Source organism: Rhinichthys klamathensis, unplaced genomic scaffold (genome assembly GCF_029890125.1).
Source record: "Rhinichthys klamathensis goyatoka isolate OS25496 unplaced genomic scaffold, OSU_Roscu_1.1 h1tg000094l_1, whole genome shotgun sequence".
Taxonomy (NCBI): domain Eukaryota; kingdom Metazoa; phylum Chordata; class Actinopteri; order Cypriniformes; family Leuciscidae; genus Rhinichthys; species Rhinichthys klamathensis.
This window is the reverse complement of record NW_026606633.1, coordinates 467,905-486,389: the sequence shown is the minus strand read 5'-3', so window position 1 is coordinate 486,389 and position 18,485 is coordinate 467,905. Positions and strand designations below refer to the sequence as shown.

The following is an 18,485-nucleotide window of genomic DNA, read 5'->3' as shown; positions in this document are numbered from 1 at the left end:
AAAAAGTAGCGATTCTTTTTGAAAAAAGTTGCGATTTTTTAATAAAAAAAAGTTGCAATTCTTTTTGAAAAAGTAGCGATTCTTTTTGAAAAAAGTAGCGATTTTTGAAAAAGTAGCGATTCTTTTTGAAAAAGTGGCAATTCTTTTTCAAAAAGTAGCGATTCTTTTTCAAAAAAGTAGCGATTCTTTTTGAAAAAGTAGCGATTCTTTTTGAAAAAGTATCGATTCTTTTTGGAAAAAGTAGCGATTCTTTTTGAAAAAGTAGCTATTCTTTTTGAAAAAAGTAGTTTAAAAATGTTATTATACATTTATTACAATGTAATTATACGTTTATTACAATGTAATTACACATTACAGTGTTATTATACATTTATTACAATGTAATTATAAGTTTATTACAACGTAATTATACATTAGTGTTATTATACATTTATTTCAATGAAATTATACGTTTATTATAATGTAATTACATTTGTAAATACATTTGTGACATTATTATTATTATACATTTGTTGATTCTTTCTGGAAAAAGTAGCGATTTTTTAAAAAGTAGCGATTCTTTTTTTAAAAAGTAGCGATTCTTTTTGAAAAAGTAGAGATTCTTTTTTTAAAGTAGCGATTCTTTTTTAAAAAAGTACTGATTCTTTTTTTTGTTGAAAAAGTAGCGATTCTTTTTTTTTTTTAAAGTAGCGATTCTTTTTGAAAAAGTAGGGATTCTTTTTTTTAAAGTAGCTAATTCTTTTTTTTAAAAGTACCGATTCTTTTTTTTCTTTTTTTTTAAGTAGCGATTCTTTTTTTTTTTTTTTTAAGTAGCGATTCTTTTTTGAAAAAGTAGCGATTCTTTATATAATGTAATATCGCTTTATATAAGCGATTCTTATACAATGTAATTACATGTTTATTACAATGTAATTTAACGTTTATTACAATGTAATTTAACGTTTATTACAATGTAATTTAACGTTTATTACAATGTAATTTAACGTTTATTACAATGTAATTATACATTTATTACAGTGTTATTATACATTTGTTACATTATTATTATTATTATAAATTTACTATACTATATAAAAAAGTAGCGATTCTTTTTGAAAAAAGTAGCGATTCTTTTAGAAAAAATAGCGATTCAGTTTTGAAAAAGTAGCGATTCACTTTTGAAAAAGTAGCGATTCATTTTAGAAAAAGTATCGATTCATTTTTGAAAAAGTAGCGATTTAACTGAATCTGTAAGTCAGCTACACTGTTTAATTCTGAATATTATATTTTATTCTGGTGCGCTTAACGTTATAGTTTTCTCAGAGTTTAGGCTCCTATGTAATAATAGCCTAGGCTATTCAGCAACTCAAACATACCAAACCAACAATTACTAAAAACACACAAAAACTGATTTTGCACTGGCATTGCACTAGTTAACATTAAATCCATTCAGTTTCAACATGGCTGCCAAACAATTACGTGTAATAAAATCGTCTAACATTTGTTCACATTTGGCATGGTCAAACATTAATGATAATAGCCAAATGTCTCTAAGGCAACAGAACATTAATTTTGTGTGATGATGTCCAGTGTTTTAGCATCCAAATCTGCTCATACAGTTAATAAGTTACAACTTTGTGTGCTTGTTTGGACGTAGGCAATGTACAGTAGTAAACATTTGAAGTGGATCAAAATCTTTCATCAGTTATACATGAATTTTGAACAATACCTGTTCTTGTCTTAGGACAACTTTGATGAACTTGTTTGATCCACTTCAAATGTTGACTGCTGTATCTCAGTAAATGTGGTGCATTTTAACATTAATGGATATGTTGAAACTAGACTGAATTTTATAGGAAGAACATTAGATCTTAAGACGAACTCATTTGGGTCTGTAATACTAAAATACTAGGAATACTAAAAAACAAAGACGTTGTACATTTTACATATAGTAGATATTTATATGTTCATAATGCTATATTAGACTTCTAGTCTGACAAAAAATAATAGGAACTTTAACTTTATCAATCTATTTTCAAGATTATTTGATAAATAGTCAATTCAAAAGAACAGCATTTATTTTAAGTAACAATCTTTTGTAACAATGTAAAAGACTTTACTATCCCCACTGTGACTAAAAGTAAACATTTTAAACAATAGTTCACCGAGCAGTGGATGAACAAAGTCAGAGGACTGAGAGGAACATTTCTTTTTATTACAAATAAAAAGTCAAGCTCAATCATTACAAAAAATTAAACACATTTATATATACATTTTTTAATCTATCTCTGAGTAAGGCTTAAGCAATAAACACCACCACGGTCACTCCTAACTACCACAGAAATATCAGCCTGCAAATATACAGCAACTCCATCCAAACTTGCAACATCATCAGACTGTATTTCAAGTGACAGTAGTCTTATTTCATAACATCTTTAAAAACAAACAATTTTAGGCAAAGTGAGACTGTTTTGATTTTCACGAAGCTTTCTTGAGTTAGTGCTGGTGATGTATTTTATTGCATATTTATGTAAGCCGAGCATGTCGTTGATGAACGGAAAATATAAACCGTAGAAATCCAACAGCCTTGCCACATTTTTCCATTAATATTCCTTTACACATTAAATAATATTCCTTTACTAAGAGCAATTGGTGCCCTGAAAAAAGTGCATTCACTCATAGTTACTGAACAAATATAAAAGCATTGACTGTTTTCCATTATATTACCCCTCCCCCACACCCATAAACACACACTTTCCTGATATTTAATACTGAACGTTTCCTTGTCAAGTTTTTCCTTTTATTTTTAGGGGACGACTTGTTCCCTAATTTGATCCTAATCTTAAATTCTCTTGGTTTTTCTTTAGTGTAGCAAGGGCCTGAGGAGAAAACAAGAGTAAGAAACCAAGAATATTTTTTTTTATGAACTAAAAGGTGTCTGCTTGCTGTTAAACACAGTCAAGCCCAACCTGAAAGCTAGTGTCAAATTTCCATATTTGTTTAACAGTCTGAAACTTTTCACCAGGCAGGCAAAATCAGTAACACATTACTTGAATCCTTTATATATAATGCATTATTTATAAAAGTATTTTTAATGCATTAATTATGCCTTTTAAAGCACCTTATGGTCTCATGAATAAGTGCAACCACAGTCATAATACATTATCTATTCATTGTTACAAATGTACAAAATATAATGTATTAAAACATGACAAAACCCATTTTAGATGTAACAAAGAATCTGCAAATATAATGCATTTTAACTTTAACAATTATTTATGAAAATATACAATGCATTAAAATGTACATCATGAAACCCTTTATAATGCATTATACATAAAGGGTTCAGGTGAAGTGTTACCAACAAATCATTTGTCATGGAGAAAAGAGTTTTGCTTTGTAGTGGGCCCTATTTATAGTGGGAAACAGCTGCTGCTAGTTCTCACGTTGTTAATTCAAACATAGCACAATTCGGACCCAAAACTATAGTGTGAAAGGCTTGAAATCGTTTCAAATAATCTAATCAAGTGCGAAATCAGCCTTCGACAAGTAAAAAGCTTGGTCAATAACTGTTAGAGGTTAGAGAAACAAAAAGTTATGTACTCTAAAACAAATCTAAAAGAAAGTCTGCACACAGCTCACAACAAACAAAAAGCATGGTTCTTGTTCCTTAATAATTACCTCCAATGTGGAACATTTTTCTTGCTTGTTCTAGTATTCCCAGCTTGGGATGCTAAATATGCCTGCTTAATCCTTGGCCACAATAAATTTCACAAGGCTGTGACCATGTAAACTGCTCCAAAAATATGGAGAAAAGAGAGCACTGTTGCATAGACCATTTAGTTAACATGTCTTTCCATGGAACTCAATGTGGCTTAACTGCAATGACAAAACTCAAACCACACTTGTACAATACAATAGCTCAGTATTGTATTTTCCTACAGCAAATCTGAGTCAAAACTTCACACACGCTGACGACTCAGGCTGATTCAGAAACCATGATGCTACACAAATTCAGGATTTGTGAAATTTTGCTTGAAACAGCATTGCTGATAACATTGACCAAACATTGTAATTGGTTACCCATTCAGCTGAACAGTTTCCAACATGTTAACTAAATCTAACACAGTGTTTAAAACCTCAACTAGAGACCCAATATCAATGTTTCATTGATGCTGTGAGTCCAGTGCATAAAGGCGTCTATGCAATTACAAAGGTTACCGAGATAGCCCAAGCTAAACTTATCTCTGAAGGTTACAATGAACCTTAAATTATAGCATGTCAGTAAACATTAAAATGTACAACTTCCTGAAAATATTGTGCAATTTTGTTTTTCACTGAATCTTACGATTTAGTATTATAGTTCTAAATGGTCCAATAAGAGGCCACAACTGAAGAAAAAAAAAATGTTTAGCTCATTTCTTAGTAAGTCATACTAGGAAGAATGTGTGTGAGTTGTTCATGTTTGAGTACTTCCTTGTCATTGGATTTGGGCTTGGGTCAAGATTCCAGCTGTCAGGAGTTCTGAAATCATTTCTGAAATAAAAGAAATCTGCAGCAGTGTGTGTTCACTACTCACTGCTCCTAATGTGTGTGCACTAACTTGGATGGGTTAAATGCAGAGGAAAATTCAGAGTATGGGTTACCATACTTGGCCTTCACATCACTTCTACTCCTTTTTTAAAGCAGTTTAGCTTTAGTTTTGTTAGTGCTGGAATTGAAAATAAAGCCTGAAGTTGTAAAAAAATATACAGTATTGGTGCCTGGAAGATGCATCACTTTCCCTGGGAGATGACAACCGTGCTACCGTGGTTACTGATGATGTCTTCATATTGTGGTGGAGGCTCTGCTTCAATCTGTATATCTGTATGGCCCACAGCTTCCTCATATGAAGGGGGCGGGTCACCCCGACTGCCCCGCCCAGGTGTGAGGTCAGCGCCTGGGTAGGCGGGGCTACTGTGGGCACTGATCTCGGAGTGAGGACTGATGTCAGGATGGTAGTCCCGACCCCACTGGTCCATTGACACCACAGATAGGGTTGTGTCTCTTTGTGGACGCCCAATGGCAGGGCTTTGCTGGGATCTTTTGCGTGAGTGACATCTCCAAACTGTGATGGAAACCGCAGCAATGAGCAGCAAAACCAGCAGCAGCGGTAAGATCAGGTACAGGGAATGAACGCCACCAGCGATGGACTCAAGGCCTCCAGGCCTAGGGCTGCTCTCACGCTGGTACTCCTCCCAGAATCGCCTCTGTAAGGGTCACAAGGTGAAAGAAACAAAACAATATAAGAACACTGTCTGCATAAATGTAAATAATAAGCAAAAGCCATTTGTTTGGATTCTAAACAAAAAACCCTCAACGTCATTCAGACCAATAACCAAGACCATGCACAACAACACAAAGCAATGACTGTGCACCATACAGAACTGAATTGTGAACGCCTTTTGAATTACACTTCAATTACTCAATTTGAATCAAGATAGCCAACATGATGTAGAATTGCACTTCGTATTTGAATAAAGAAGTACAAATAAATTGTATTGACAATTCAAAAAGTAATTCTGGAGAAAACTAACTATAAAGTCTGTTAATAGTAAATCTTGGCTTAGGCCCCGTTTACACTAGTGCGTTTTGGATTTAGAACGCATAACTTTTGCTACGGTTAACCCTGGCGTCTACACACCTCTGGAGTTTTGGACCCTCAAAAATGGAGGCTTTTGGAAATGCTGCAGACACTGTTTTATTTAGTTTAAAAACTCTGGGTTTGCGTCTTAGGGTAATCAGACCAAAACGGAGACTTTTGAAAACAAAGGCGTGGCTGTCCACATTACGCTACCGGAACATGACAATAACAGACCAGATCAGTCTCTCTCAATGGCTCTGTAACAGACCAGCCTCGACGACCATGTAAACATGGAGACAGAACTGCAAGCTTTCCTGACAGTCTTGTCCTTTTTAGAAGCCATTGTGCAGTTAAACTCCACATTTTAAAATACTGAAGCTGCCTACATGTGCAAGCAGCAAGCTATTATTAGAGCAATTGGCAACTGTTTAAACTACGCGCATGCCCAGTGTGCATGAATGGTCATGTGACATGCGACATGCGTTTTCGGTCATGTAGTGCGGACGGAGATCTTTTCTGAAACGCAGTGTAAACGCCAGTATGAACGAGGATCGTTTTCATTTTAAAACGCTGTGTTAAAACAAAAATGCACTAGTGTAAACAGCACCTTATTTGACAGTTTTGAAGATTATCAGTTTCAAAGGACAGAGATAATGATAGAGAGGTGTTGAAATTACACCTAAATAAATTTGTATTCAGTTCATCTATTTAAATGAACTTTTGTGGACCAAACACTTAATTTTCAAGAATTAATCACGTGTTGAAATTCATTGAATTACAATTCTTCTTCCTGTTATTCAAATTTTAATTCAAATTCCCATGGGCTGTGACCAATTTAATTTAAATTCCAACTCATGATTAAAAAGGGAGACAATCATTAAATTCTGGACTTTGCACAACCCTGTACTAGGGCTGCAATTAATCGAAACAAAACTGATGATTGAAATAAAACTGTGATTTAATTAAATAGAGATAAGTGCACGTATGCTCCTGGATCACAATCCAGTGTTTTCAGTGTCTCAGTTCACAGTAAATGCCGCTCCATGCAAACTCATCTCTACCTGTGCTGTGAGATTGGGTCACTTGATTTTAAAGTTTAACGGTCATCAGCATCGTAAATCCTTTTTTTTTTATTCTGTTTTTTATATTTTCAATTTAAAAACAATTATGTACATTTATAACACTATACTGCATTATATTACCTTTGCATGAAAAAAAAAAAAAAAACTAGTTAAAGCTGCTGTGAGGGTGTTTTTTAATACAGCGGCTGTGAGTGACGGTAAAGTTGACGTCTTTCTCTCTTTTTTACTCTTTTTGAAAGTTGTGAAAAACTATTGTGGGGTTTTCCTTTTGTTATTTGAGCAAATGGGAACACAAAAAAATATTTAATGTAATCTCTCATTTACCACTATAGAAGTTTACCCAACTATGACGACTACAGCTTCTGAGAAACCCGTAGTGTGAAAACGGTCAATTAGATCCCCCCCAAATCAACCACCCTTACCCTGGACTCAACAGATGCACACATTACGCAATCACATATTCAGCTTATCATTGTCCTGTCATTTTGAATATACAGTGTAAACTCCTGCAAGAACACACAACCCAAACATCCTTAATCTGAATAACACATAATTAGCCATCCCGAGAAAATGTGAACCCAGTGAGGCTTTCCTGTCGATAATGCTCACTTCCCGCTTAGAGGAAATGCCACAGAGCGGAATGATTTAAGAAGTAGTGTTCAAGTTCATGCAACAACAACAAAAAAAGAGGAGCACAAATCTACCCCAAACTCACAGTTTTCTCATCATTCTCAAATGCCTCCCTGGCTTCTTCATAATTGCAGATTTCCTCCCTGCATTCCCGCTGGATGTTCCCTTGTTTCATCTCCTCCAAGAAGAAGTTTGCTCTCGGGAGCCTCCGCAGCACCGAGTGTGCGGCATCTGCTGGCAGGAACACTGGTGGAAATACAAACAATAAGCGTACAGCACAGAAACAAGGAGGGGGGCTGACAAAGTCATTTCTTTGAAATGCCAGTTCCTCCCTGGCACAGGACGTTTGAAAAAGAGTAGCCCACTGTTTCTCACCATTGAGAGTGGGGGAAATAAAACCGATGCTATATTGTGAGCCATAAATATCAGATTAGTCATGGATTAAATATTAGAGACGCTATGTAGGCTGAGACCCCTATTGATAATCTGTAATTAATACTAATTGGAAATTACTGACATATGTCCTTCACGTGACATCCATTATCACTAGCAGGCTCAGCATACAGACCCACTACATATCTTAGCAACGTTAAGAAACACAAAAGAGCGTCCTTGAGAATATCACAGTCTCTGTCCGAAAAAGACTAGAAGGACTCACCAGCTCCCATGATTCCTGCAGCTTATTAGAGAGGGAAACTGGACCTTGAGAATGACAGAACAGACACCCAGGTTTAATCAACGACCACACATTTATATCACTTGTGCTCATGCATTTTCAGTATCTCAAAGTCAAAACAACAGGAACATTCAAGATGAATGTTGACATAAAACACTACGTCCATACGTTAAGTTACAATAAACACCAAAAAAAAAAAAAAAAAAACATGTAAAAAAACATAAATCATTCTGTATGTCTCAAGGACTGTTAGCTTACTAGCATGCATAGGACACACTTAACCAATGGCACACGGATAAAAACGGGCACGTTTTGACAAGCACGACGTTCTTTTACTATATCGAAACGTAAAATTGCCGCCTCGAAACATTAAAAACATGACAAGCATACGGAATTGTGTCGCTAATTCAGCCCGATATCGACTGAAGCTTGTCGACACGGTTTTCTACATAAAAACCACACAAATTAATCTAACCATCGACGCGTCCGAAACTATGTCTTTTGTATGTAATATATAGAACAAGCTGCGACTTTAAATTAGATTAATAAAATGTCCAAAAACTGTGTTTACCCGTTCCACCCAAACGTGTAAGGCTTAGTGCCAATGTCCTGATTTGGCGCATGCGCAGTCAGCAGACAGAATGAACTGAACAGAGCCATGGCTCTGGTAATGAACATAAAAAGCAGCTGACGCGGGTTTCGGGGCGTGTGGAGTAATTACAGAACAAGATTATTTATTTTGGTTGATATATGAGACAGAAAGAAATTAGTAAGGATTAGGCTTATATCAGCTTTCACAGAGGCTTGTTAGAAAAGAAAAGTGAAATTGAATGCATGAATTGAGTAGCATAGCTACATCTTAATTGGGTGTGGTGAAACATTTTATTGCTGTTGCTTTTTGACTCATCGCTTGTTACTCTTCTCCATATTATTCTCTTAAAAATAATTTTAATTACATTTTTAGTGTGCTTTATTGGCAAGACAAAATCTTACTAGGAAAGTGTTGGCAGCTTTGAAGAATGGAAAATTGTGTCATGTAAAAAAGATTAAATAACAACTGTTCAAATAAACAATAGTAATGAATAAAATGGAATATGTAATATTTAAACAAATTTAATGTAAGAATGAGTGTTATTTTAAGAAGTTAAGATAAACAAAAGATAGATATAATTAGGCCAAATGTGTTATAATGTGCATAAGTTCAGTGATGGAGATACAAGCTGTGTGCCAATTCAAAGGCAGCATCCTTTTTAAATGGGACGTTCTAGCCTACAAAGGACTGCTCTTGTCGCCTAGCAACTATGACGGCTGTCGTTGATGAGTGACAGTAACGTTTGTATTGGACTTTTTTGAAAGTTATTCAGAAACTGTCTAAATATGTTCACCATGGTCCATTTCTGTATAGCTATAATAAATAGTAGATATGCAATGTTGCAATGCAATGCAATGTTAAGTGTGCAGCCTACAATAAGTGACTATAGGCTCACAGTGCGCCTGGTCAAATGGTCTCATTCTCCCAGCCATTCAAACCTCCAAGAAGTTCTAGAAGATGAAAAATATTGTATTTTTTTTTTTCTATATGGAAGTCAGTGAGTGCCCTCTATTGTCTGGTTGCCAACATTCTTCAAAATATTTTATTTTGTGTTCAACAGAAGAAAAAAACTCATACATGCTTCTTGGAACAACTTGAGGGTGAGTAAATTATGACAAAATTTTTATATTTTTGTGAACTGTCCCTTTAACCAGTTCGGAACGGACTGTTCGAAAGAATCGAATTCGCTGAAAAATGTCAGACGTCCGGTCACTGCCTTCTCTCACACCTTTATTTATTTTTCGTTCTCTCACAAACATGCACATTGGGTAATGTGTCTTTTAAAAAAAGATATTGACACAACAACAAAAAAAGATAATTTCTCAACAATTAATTTAGAGCATAAATTAAACACTGACTGCTGTATAGGTACTTGCCACATAGACCTACTTGAGCGTTGGATTGCATGTGATGGATATGTAGTATGCTATCCAAACGTTTTGTGGGAAAGGGAAAACATTTATAGCCTACATTTCATAAAAACATGTTAGCTAGCCTATAAAGAAGCCACATTCTAAAAAAAGAATGTTTTTATAATTGGTAAATAAAACAAAGATTATTGGCACATTTTACACATTATTTATGGTACACATTTTACAAGAAAAGTGTACGTTCAACGTATCAGTGAATTGTTGACTCAAAAACCGGACGGGCCGTTTCATTTCGCTTTGTAAACAAATCGTTCTGACGAGGCACGGGCCAGTCCTAGGCACTAGGACCCTGCAGGTGCAGCCGAGATTTTTCAATAATGTGCAGTGCATTCGCGTTCACAGGAGCGCGAGGGCAGCTGTTACAGCGTCCCTCTCGCGCAACTGCTCCACAATCTTCAAAACACTGATCGCGAATACGGATCCAAAGACATTGTCTGGGATCATCGTTCCTGGCTTCTCCGCGACGCAGCGCAACATCACTCCTCATCGCCGCGCACCCAGCCGACATGGCCTCATCCGTGAGCGGAGCGGAGGAAGTGCGCGTGTCGGCGTTGACGCCCCTGAAGTTGGTGGGTCTGGTGTGTATTTTCCTCGCGCTGTGCCTGGATGTCGGGGCCGTGCTGAGTCCGGCGTGGGTCACCGCAGATGACCAGTACCACCTGTCCCTGTGGGAGTCTTGCTGGAAGCCCGCTGCCTCCGCGACCTGGCGGTGCAGCAGCACGCTGGGGACCGGTGAGTGAGACGCGCTACTTTTGCAACTTTGCAATAGACATTGTTCAGACAGGATGAGCTGCAGATACATAATTCAAGATGCAGAAAAAAACAAAAAAGTGTTCAGTCTTTTTAACTTTAGTGAGCTCTGCATCATGACCCTGGAGGCTCATCTTTGATTTATGAGATAACAAAAGAGACCCGTCGTTCCCTCGCGCATCATTATCACTCATTGTTCAGCTCACGCTAACCAGCTTTTATAAAATACCGAGAAAATAGAAAAAGTATAGAAAAGATTTTTTAAAATCTCTTCTTAGTCAGGTTAAAACAGATATGACTAGTCGTTTTAATGTTTACTCCTTTAAATGCATTAATGTGTAGCTCTATTTCAGCTTAGCCTATACGTATTTTTAAGAGCCCATACTAATACCTTATGTAACACAAGTATATTCCAGTTGTTCCTCGTTACATTTTTGTGTCTCAATTGCTGTTTTCTTACTTTATAGTTCAATTAAAAATCTTTTAAGTACCAGGAAAAATAGCAATAATTACTAGTCAGAAATGAATAGTTCATTTCTAATAGTTGCTACTAGTATGTAATGAATAAGTATAGGAAGTTTTAAAAGATAGTCACTGTTTAATTATTTAGTAATTAAAAATAAGTCTTCGTTTAAAACAGCTTGAGGATTGAACTAATGGTTGAACTAATGGGGGGGGGGACACAACCTTGAATTCGTCCTGTTTTATCAAAAAAAGACTCTCCAGCCTCCAAGCCAGGATTAATTAATTAGAGACAATGTTTGTGAAGAATGCTTCATTAATTAATTGATATTGATCCTTAACATTTAATAGCACACTGCATTTTATTCACAGCTTGTTTGGTGGAAAGGCTTTTGGATGATGTGGGAATGTGTGATGGAATCGGTGGTCCAGCTGGGGTTTCACTCTGCTTTTGTTGTCTACAAAATGAGCCTTTGTTAATGTCTCCTCACCGGCCAAGGAGTGAGGTTAAGTTTGAGAGGAGAGCTCCCTAGAGGCCCTAATGTGGACAGATTAGTTACCAAGGAAACAAGTGCTGCATTCTAGAAATGTCATTTTGCACTCAAAAAGAAACTTCCCTTCTGGCATGCGTGAAGGTTTGTTAGCGAATAAACTGCAGTTTGGGGGCAGTTCCTCCTGCATATCCATTTCATATGTTAGTGTAGTTATTCATTAGCGCATTTTTTTCATAGTATAGTTTCGGAAAAGCAAAAAGCAGTTAAGATTTAAGATGTTATTTTAGGTCTGCTTTGCAATGACAACTTGTTTGGCTCTGGACCCTGTCCCGTCATTTTTAAAAAAAGCACAGTTTGACTCCATATAAAGTCATGAAGCCCCAGTCAAAATACCAAAGGAGCGGCCTGGGTGAATGGCTTTCCTCTGCAGCGCATTATTGATTTTGTGCTTTCTGTAATCAGTCACTCCATTTCCTCTGTGTTTTCTCTGTGTCATGCACTGTGCATTAAACTAAATCTCATTAGCTGTGCAATTACCGGCTGATCCAGTCTTCTATGAACCAGCATATTTGCTTCCTAACCTTTCATTGAGTGCAGCGCATCATTTTTTAGTTTATCTCTGTCAATTTAACAACATAGATATGTTAACATATACAAACTCCCTTTTACATGCACACATGATGCACCAGAAATCCGAGGTTGTGAAAGCTCTCGGGGAGAGATAATCGCAAACAACAGGAATGTGGTGAAAGTGTGTGAGTCTTTTTGTGCGGATGTTATGTTCGACTGGAGAAGAGGCAGCGGTTCGATGTAGAGTCTGTGGCCCGCACTATACACCAATTTCTCTCCCTGTCTGCGAATGGCGAGGAATGTGGAGACTTATGTCTTATTGACGGAATTCAGTTTCTCATCTATGACATTGGACTTCTTTTTTTACCCTCATCACGGTATCAGATTGAAAGAACTTGCCAAGGGGCACTTGGTTGCTGAAAAACAGATTATAGTAATGAATGTTTTGATTTTTATCTCGTATCCTCATTTCCATCTGTAGTCCTGCAGGGGTTTTTGGATAAGCTCTATTCTGCCGGAGACCCCTCAGACGTAGACCTCAAGGTTACATAAAGTCGAAATCTTTTTCTCAGATATATAGGGGAAAGACACTCTTGTTGAGGATTCCCAGGCTTTTGGTGGCTATCCAGAGAGGTTGGAGGTCGAGCAGTTAGAGTTTTGTTTTTATATAGAAGCAAAGATCAGCAGCTCTGGTTTCATACATCTCTCTCCAACTTCCTGCGGTGACAGATATATTTATTACACATTATGCCAAATCATAAACCGTATTTGGTAAAAGGGTTTGCTTATGTTCGAAACTATACGGTGGAATGGAGCTGAAGTAGCCCAGAGCCTCTCAACCATCTCTGAAAATCATGTTTTGACATGATTTAGTGCTAGAGATGATTATTTTCCAGCAGAGAAAATTATAGATCATTTCCCCAAGCTGATGAAAATGTTTCTATTTACAGATATCACTGTGTAATAACAAAACCCTGTGAGAGGATCCAGTGCTTTTATGGTTTCATTTAAACAAACAGCTATTGAGGTCTTATGAAATGTTGCCTTTCTCAGGTTCAATAATTGAGTCATTTATCACTTGATAACTAAACAAAAACATCATCATAGTCTTTGTTTTAATGTGTGTGTGTGTGTATGTATGTATATGTGTGTATATATATATATATATATATATATATATATTTATATACAGTATATAATTTCAGCAATTTCTCTAACTTCTCAAAACAATTCTTCACAAACTTATTTGTAAACATAATACATAAATAATCATTATGGCAGAGTCAGAATGCAATAGTGTGCTGTTGTTGGCCTCTTTTATAAAGTAAAATAAGACATTGGTCAGGTTTTAGAGGAATCATACGTTTTACATAATTAATGAGTAATGGTTGCTGTAATGTTCTTGTTTAACTTGTGTAACAGTGCAAACACTCTGTGACTATGATTTTATTTATGATGCGTAGTGTTCCAATAGATTGTTTGCTTGCACTTGAATTATAGAAAATGAATGAGAACTTTTTTAGATGTAAGGTAGCACTGATAAAACATACTTCTTGTTCTTTTTTGTTGTTTAACAGTTATTTTTTCTCCATTCCCCATATTGAAAAGCTAAATAAAAACCAACAAAGCATGCTGTAATAAAAAAAAAAAAGTTTTAAGTGAGCCTTTCTGTAAGTTACATTGATATGCTAGTAGGTGACTTTATGAGTCATTGAACCATTCATTCACCCGATTTCAAAAACATTCATGATTGAAAACAAATGTCTTTATGAGCGAATCATTTAATCGTCCACTCAATCAATTTGTCTACTGATTCATTCATAATTCAAAACAATTGACTGCCTTTATGAATGAGTCATTGAATTATTCACTCAGCCAACTCATTCCTAAACACTGCTGCATTCGAAATTGCATACTTCCCTGCTACTGTATATACAGTAGGCGAAAAACAGTATGTGACAAAAGAAGCATGTCCGAATTCACAGCTCTGTCTCTCCCGCTAGCTTACATCCCCAATACCGGTGGGGCAACAGTATTATATACACGTTAATTATTATTATCCGAAGTTAATCAAAGTTATCACCGATCACCGATCATTATTTCACTCCAAGACGTCGCGTGTGGAGACGCCCAGTGGAGTTACTACGTCACAACTCCAGTCGATTTTAGCCGGCATTTTAGCGTCTGCTACTGATTCACAGCCATTTGAATGTAGAAATACTCAGAAATACAACTTTGAGCTGATTTTTCTCAAGATATGTCCTCTAACATCAGAAAAATGCCACAAGAACATGTTAACACCAAGAAAAACATTATTTTCATCGGAGTGGGTCTTTAATCATTCTCTCAACCGATTTGTTCACAAACACTGATTTATTCATGATTCAAAACAAGTGACTGTCCTTACAAGTGAGTCTTAGAATCATTTGCTTAACTGATTCATACAAAAACACTGAATCATTCACAAACACCATTCATATTTGTTACTTGAGAGACGCATTCTAATGTGGCTTTGTTTGGATCTATCTTAGTTGACGGAGCAAAAATTAAAAGTAATTGTCAATAATGTCTCTAAAATGTAAGTTACTTACTACTAACTAATTTGAACAATTTTTCATATTGAGTTATAAATAATTTAATGACTGTTTGAAGAAAAAACTCCCTCAGCCCACGTAACTAAAGAAACTTTGCAAGTCACCCCTCAGAGATTGTCTACTTATAATGCGTTTCCCTTTTGCCTAACTAATGAGATTCCTCAGGAGTTGTCCTAAAGTGCATGTGAGATTCCACACATTTACTCTCATGTCGTCAGATATGGAAGCAGGCATACTGTTTCAGGCACCTCCTCTCTGACTCTTTCTCCTTGCCCCCTCCCTCACTCCTGCGTTCCATGGAGGATTCAGCGCTATTTCTGGGCCCTACTCTAGCTGAGTGTCTCAGAGTGCTTGAATGAAAAGCAGAAACAAGATGGGCTGAAGGAGAGAGAAAAGGAGGGAGGAATACATTACGTGATGCCCCATTTAGCCCACCAGAATTGTCGATAAGCTCTCTGCTGCCCGCAGAGGTTCATTCTTTCAGTTACGCAAACCCAAGATGTAAGTGTTCCAAGTGAGCCATTCTGAAGGCATGTGTGTATTGACTTTTCAGCATGTTTAGAGGCTCTGTAAAAAGAACAGTTTAAGGGGCCATTCACAGTTTTCACACAAAACATTTTTATCTATGTAAACATGAGACCCTTATGTCATTCCAAACTAATTCAGAGAAATTCTGAAGACTATGTTAGTCACTGTTTTCCATGCAATTACAGTGTGAAGACTGAAACTTTAAAGCTTCAAAAAGGACAAAAAACAGCATAAAAGTGGTTGATATTTAAGTCTTCTGAAACCATTCATTATCTTTGTTTGAGAAACAGACCAAATTGTTAGAATTTTTTATTTCTATAAAATAAGGTTTCTTTAGCGTTTAAATGAGGTGTATATCCCATGATAATTTACTTTCATTGGATATAATGTAGCCTGGTTAAAACCAGACCATTCTCAGTTGTAACTGAGTTATGGTCTGGCAAAGCGTCATAGACGAATCATTTCCAGAGGGGCGTCACCAGCGGACGTCGCGGATAGACCTAAAACCAATCAGAGCGATGAAGGAGATGATGTATGCAGAGCGGCGGAGAAACATCTCCGAGTGTTGTTCTTTGCTCGGTTTTTAACAAAAAGGAAACGTTCAAATCGCTTAAAACAGACGCGATAGCTGATTCGAAAGAGTGATGTTCGACGGCGGCATCCATCTTTGTAATGTAGGCTACAAAATCTGCTTCAAAATCCCAGCGCTGTCGTCATAGTGTAAAGCCCGCCCCAACGTTTCTGATTGGTGCCTCGATTTCGACGGATTAGAAATGGGCTTGAATGAGCTCTTTGCCAGACTAACTTTCAGAGCAAATCTAAATTTGCCGGAAGTTGTCTGGGTTTTCCCAGGCTAGATATAATGTGTTTATATAATATGAATATAATGCATGCAATGTAATGAGATATGAAACTGATCTATTTGTGTTTTTATGTAATGATTTAATGCAGACTGGCAGATTGCCACATTGGCTTTGTTGTTGGGTGGAGCTTTCCTTATCCTCCTTTCCTTCCTGGTGGCCCTGGTGTCTGTCTGCATTCGCTCCAGGAGACGCTTCTACCGACCGGTCGCAGTTATGCTCTTTGCTGCAGGTGAAATAAACACACACACACAGACACACACTTATGTTTAAGACATTAACAAGTTGGCTTCCCATTTCTGTTCTCCACGCACATTAAATTAGGGTTCATGTATTATGAATTTAAAATGTGTTGTCGACTCTAAGACGCAATTGCTGCGGCTAATGGTCCAGGAAACAGCAAATGCATTATTTGCATCCAAACAGTTTTTTTTCCAAGCCACATCACACAGCTGCCTCAGTAATCAGTTGTTCTCAATATGAACGCATCACAGGGAAAAGTTGTAAGGTACATCTAAAACAGACATTTTCACATCTCTTTTAAGAAGATTTTTACATGGCTTTGAAGTTGGCTCTTGCTCACTTTGTAGAGGAACTTATCAAGGAATAAAGCCCATTGAGGATTTAGAAGACTTTTAATGTTCTTAAGCTACTTTTGTCTCTTTGATAATTGCAAATTTCATTGCCAGTGCTCCTCTGTTTCTCACAGTGGTCCTACAGGCCTGCTGTTTGGTGCTGTATCCCATCAAGTTCATTGAGACCATCAGTTTGAGAATATACCACGAGTTTAACTGGGGCTACGGTCTGGCCTGGGGAGCCACCATCTTCTCCTTCGGAGGAGCCATTCTCTACTGCCTGAACCCTAAGAACTACGAAGATTACTACTAAACATGCTACAACACCCACAATGCACTTCAATGTACTCTTCACTGTTGTGATAGCACCTCGTGCACGGAACGTTTGTTCGGAACCTGCTCTTGTCGCTAACACACAGACCCTCAAAATGCGGAGCAATACCGAGCTGTTAGATACGTACATGCATTCTCTTTTTCCTCAGATTACTCTATCATTCAATTAAACCTCTTCATCAAACTCTCATTCTTTTCCCGTCTGTCTTCTCCCTCGCTCTCCTCGTGCTATTCTAACACTTCTGATCGTCACATGAGCATCTGACATTCCTGTCAACCTATGTTCACAGGAATACTGCCAGTCTGTGATGTAATCAGTGGAGAAACCTCCATCTGTGGTGGGATCTGAAACAAGGCAGACAGAAAAATCTGACAGAATTAAACTGCCATGATAGGCACATTCATTTTGAGACTTGAAAGATAGACGGTTTTAAAGGCTTGGAATGCATCCAAGAACATAAAATTAAAGAAATCATGCAATTTGGAAAAAAAGAAAGATGTTAGTACAGTAAAGTACTAATCAGCCAAAATGAAGTAATCAGTATAATATAGGTATACTGTATATAATATTATGATCACCTGGTCATAAAGTCCTTACACTTTAAGGTGTGGTCACATTAGCAAAATCTTGAGAAGTCACTTTCAAAATAGGCAAATTTTATGTGGAAAATTTGAACCCATTGCAAAATCTGCATGGGGAAATCTTTTGCCTCAAGCTAAATTCCTGATCGCATCCTAAATGACTATTTTAAACATGCCAAACACTTCTAAACGTGACCACACCTTTATCCATAGATGTGCATCAAAGCATAATTTCTGATGAAATGCTGAGACTGATGTCATTTTAAGCACAGATCATGTACATAGCACATGAAATACCATCAAGTGGTTACTTTGTGCACATCTGAAAACATATTTCCGCATATCTCACCCTCAGTTTATAAGGGATTTGGTAGAAGATACTTTGCATTGTAGAAAACCTAGGTCTTGTGGTGTAACCAAGCCTTGCATATAGACTAGTTTTTGACTGGTATCTGAAGAGTGATTATTAGTCTTCTTTTGCATAAGTATCCATACAGGTAGTTAAAGGATTATTTCTTAGCACTGTCAGTCTGTTGTGCGCATGTTGATGTTTGAATGAGGGGGCATGTATCATTTGAGTGCGTGTTTGAGTGATTGCATGCTTTCTTTTGGGATTTTTTAGTCCAGAATGCAGTTGTGACATACTGTACTAATTTATATACTAACCGAATAAACGGATAAAAAGAAAAATGTGGTATGTTCATGGTTTATAGCCGAGATATCTC

At 36.8% G+C, this 18,485-nt stretch overlaps 2 protein-coding genes across 2 annotated transcripts; one reads left to right on the top strand and one right to left on the bottom strand.

Annotated features, from left to right (window-relative positions):
* Positions 1 to 4,716: 4,716 nt before the first annotated feature.
* On the bottom strand, positions 4,717 to 8,069 carry prrg1 (proline rich Gla (G-carboxyglutamic acid) 1). The gene is made up of 3 exons (XM_056252305.1): positions 7,973 to 8,069; positions 7,400 to 7,560; positions 4,717 to 5,228 (listed from the first exon to the last, which is right to left on the bottom strand). Exons 1-3 carry the CDS (start codon positions 7,980 to 7,982, stop codon positions 4,755 to 4,757), a joined length of 645 nt encoding a protein of 214 aa, XP_056108280.1. The 5' UTR covers positions 7,983 to 8,069; the 3' UTR covers positions 4,717 to 4,754.
* A 2,262-nt stretch (positions 8,070 to 10,331) lies between these two features.
* tmem47 (transmembrane protein 47) lies at positions 10,332 to 17,362 on the top strand. Its single transcript, XM_056252304.1, has 3 exons — positions 10,332 to 10,744; positions 16,362 to 16,502; positions 16,980 to 17,362. The coding sequence occupies exons 1-3, from the start codon at positions 10,519 to 10,521 to the stop codon at positions 17,156 to 17,158; spliced, it is 546 nt and encodes a 181-aa protein (XP_056108279.1). The 5' UTR covers positions 10,332 to 10,518; the 3' UTR covers positions 17,159 to 17,362.
* The last annotated feature ends 1,123 nt before the right edge of the window (positions 17,363 to 18,485 follow it).

Coding starts and splice junctions, on each gene's coding strand:
- prrg1 (XM_056252305.1), bottom strand. Junction 5,229..7,399: donor TTGAGAATGATGAGAAAACT/GTGAGTTTGGGG, acceptor TGACCCTTACAG/AGGCGATTCTGGGAGGAGTA.
- tmem47 (XM_056252304.1), top strand. CDS start 10,519: ATGGCCTCATCCGTGAGCGGAGCGGAGGAAGTGCGCGTGTCGGCGTTG. Junction 10,745..16,361: donor CAGCAGCACGCTGGGGACCG/GTGAGTGAGACG, acceptor GATTTAATGCAG/ACTGGCAGATTGCCACATTG. Junction 16,503..16,979: donor AGTTATGCTCTTTGCTGCAG/GTGAAATAAACA, acceptor TGTTTCTCACAG/TGGTCCTACAGGCCTGCTGT.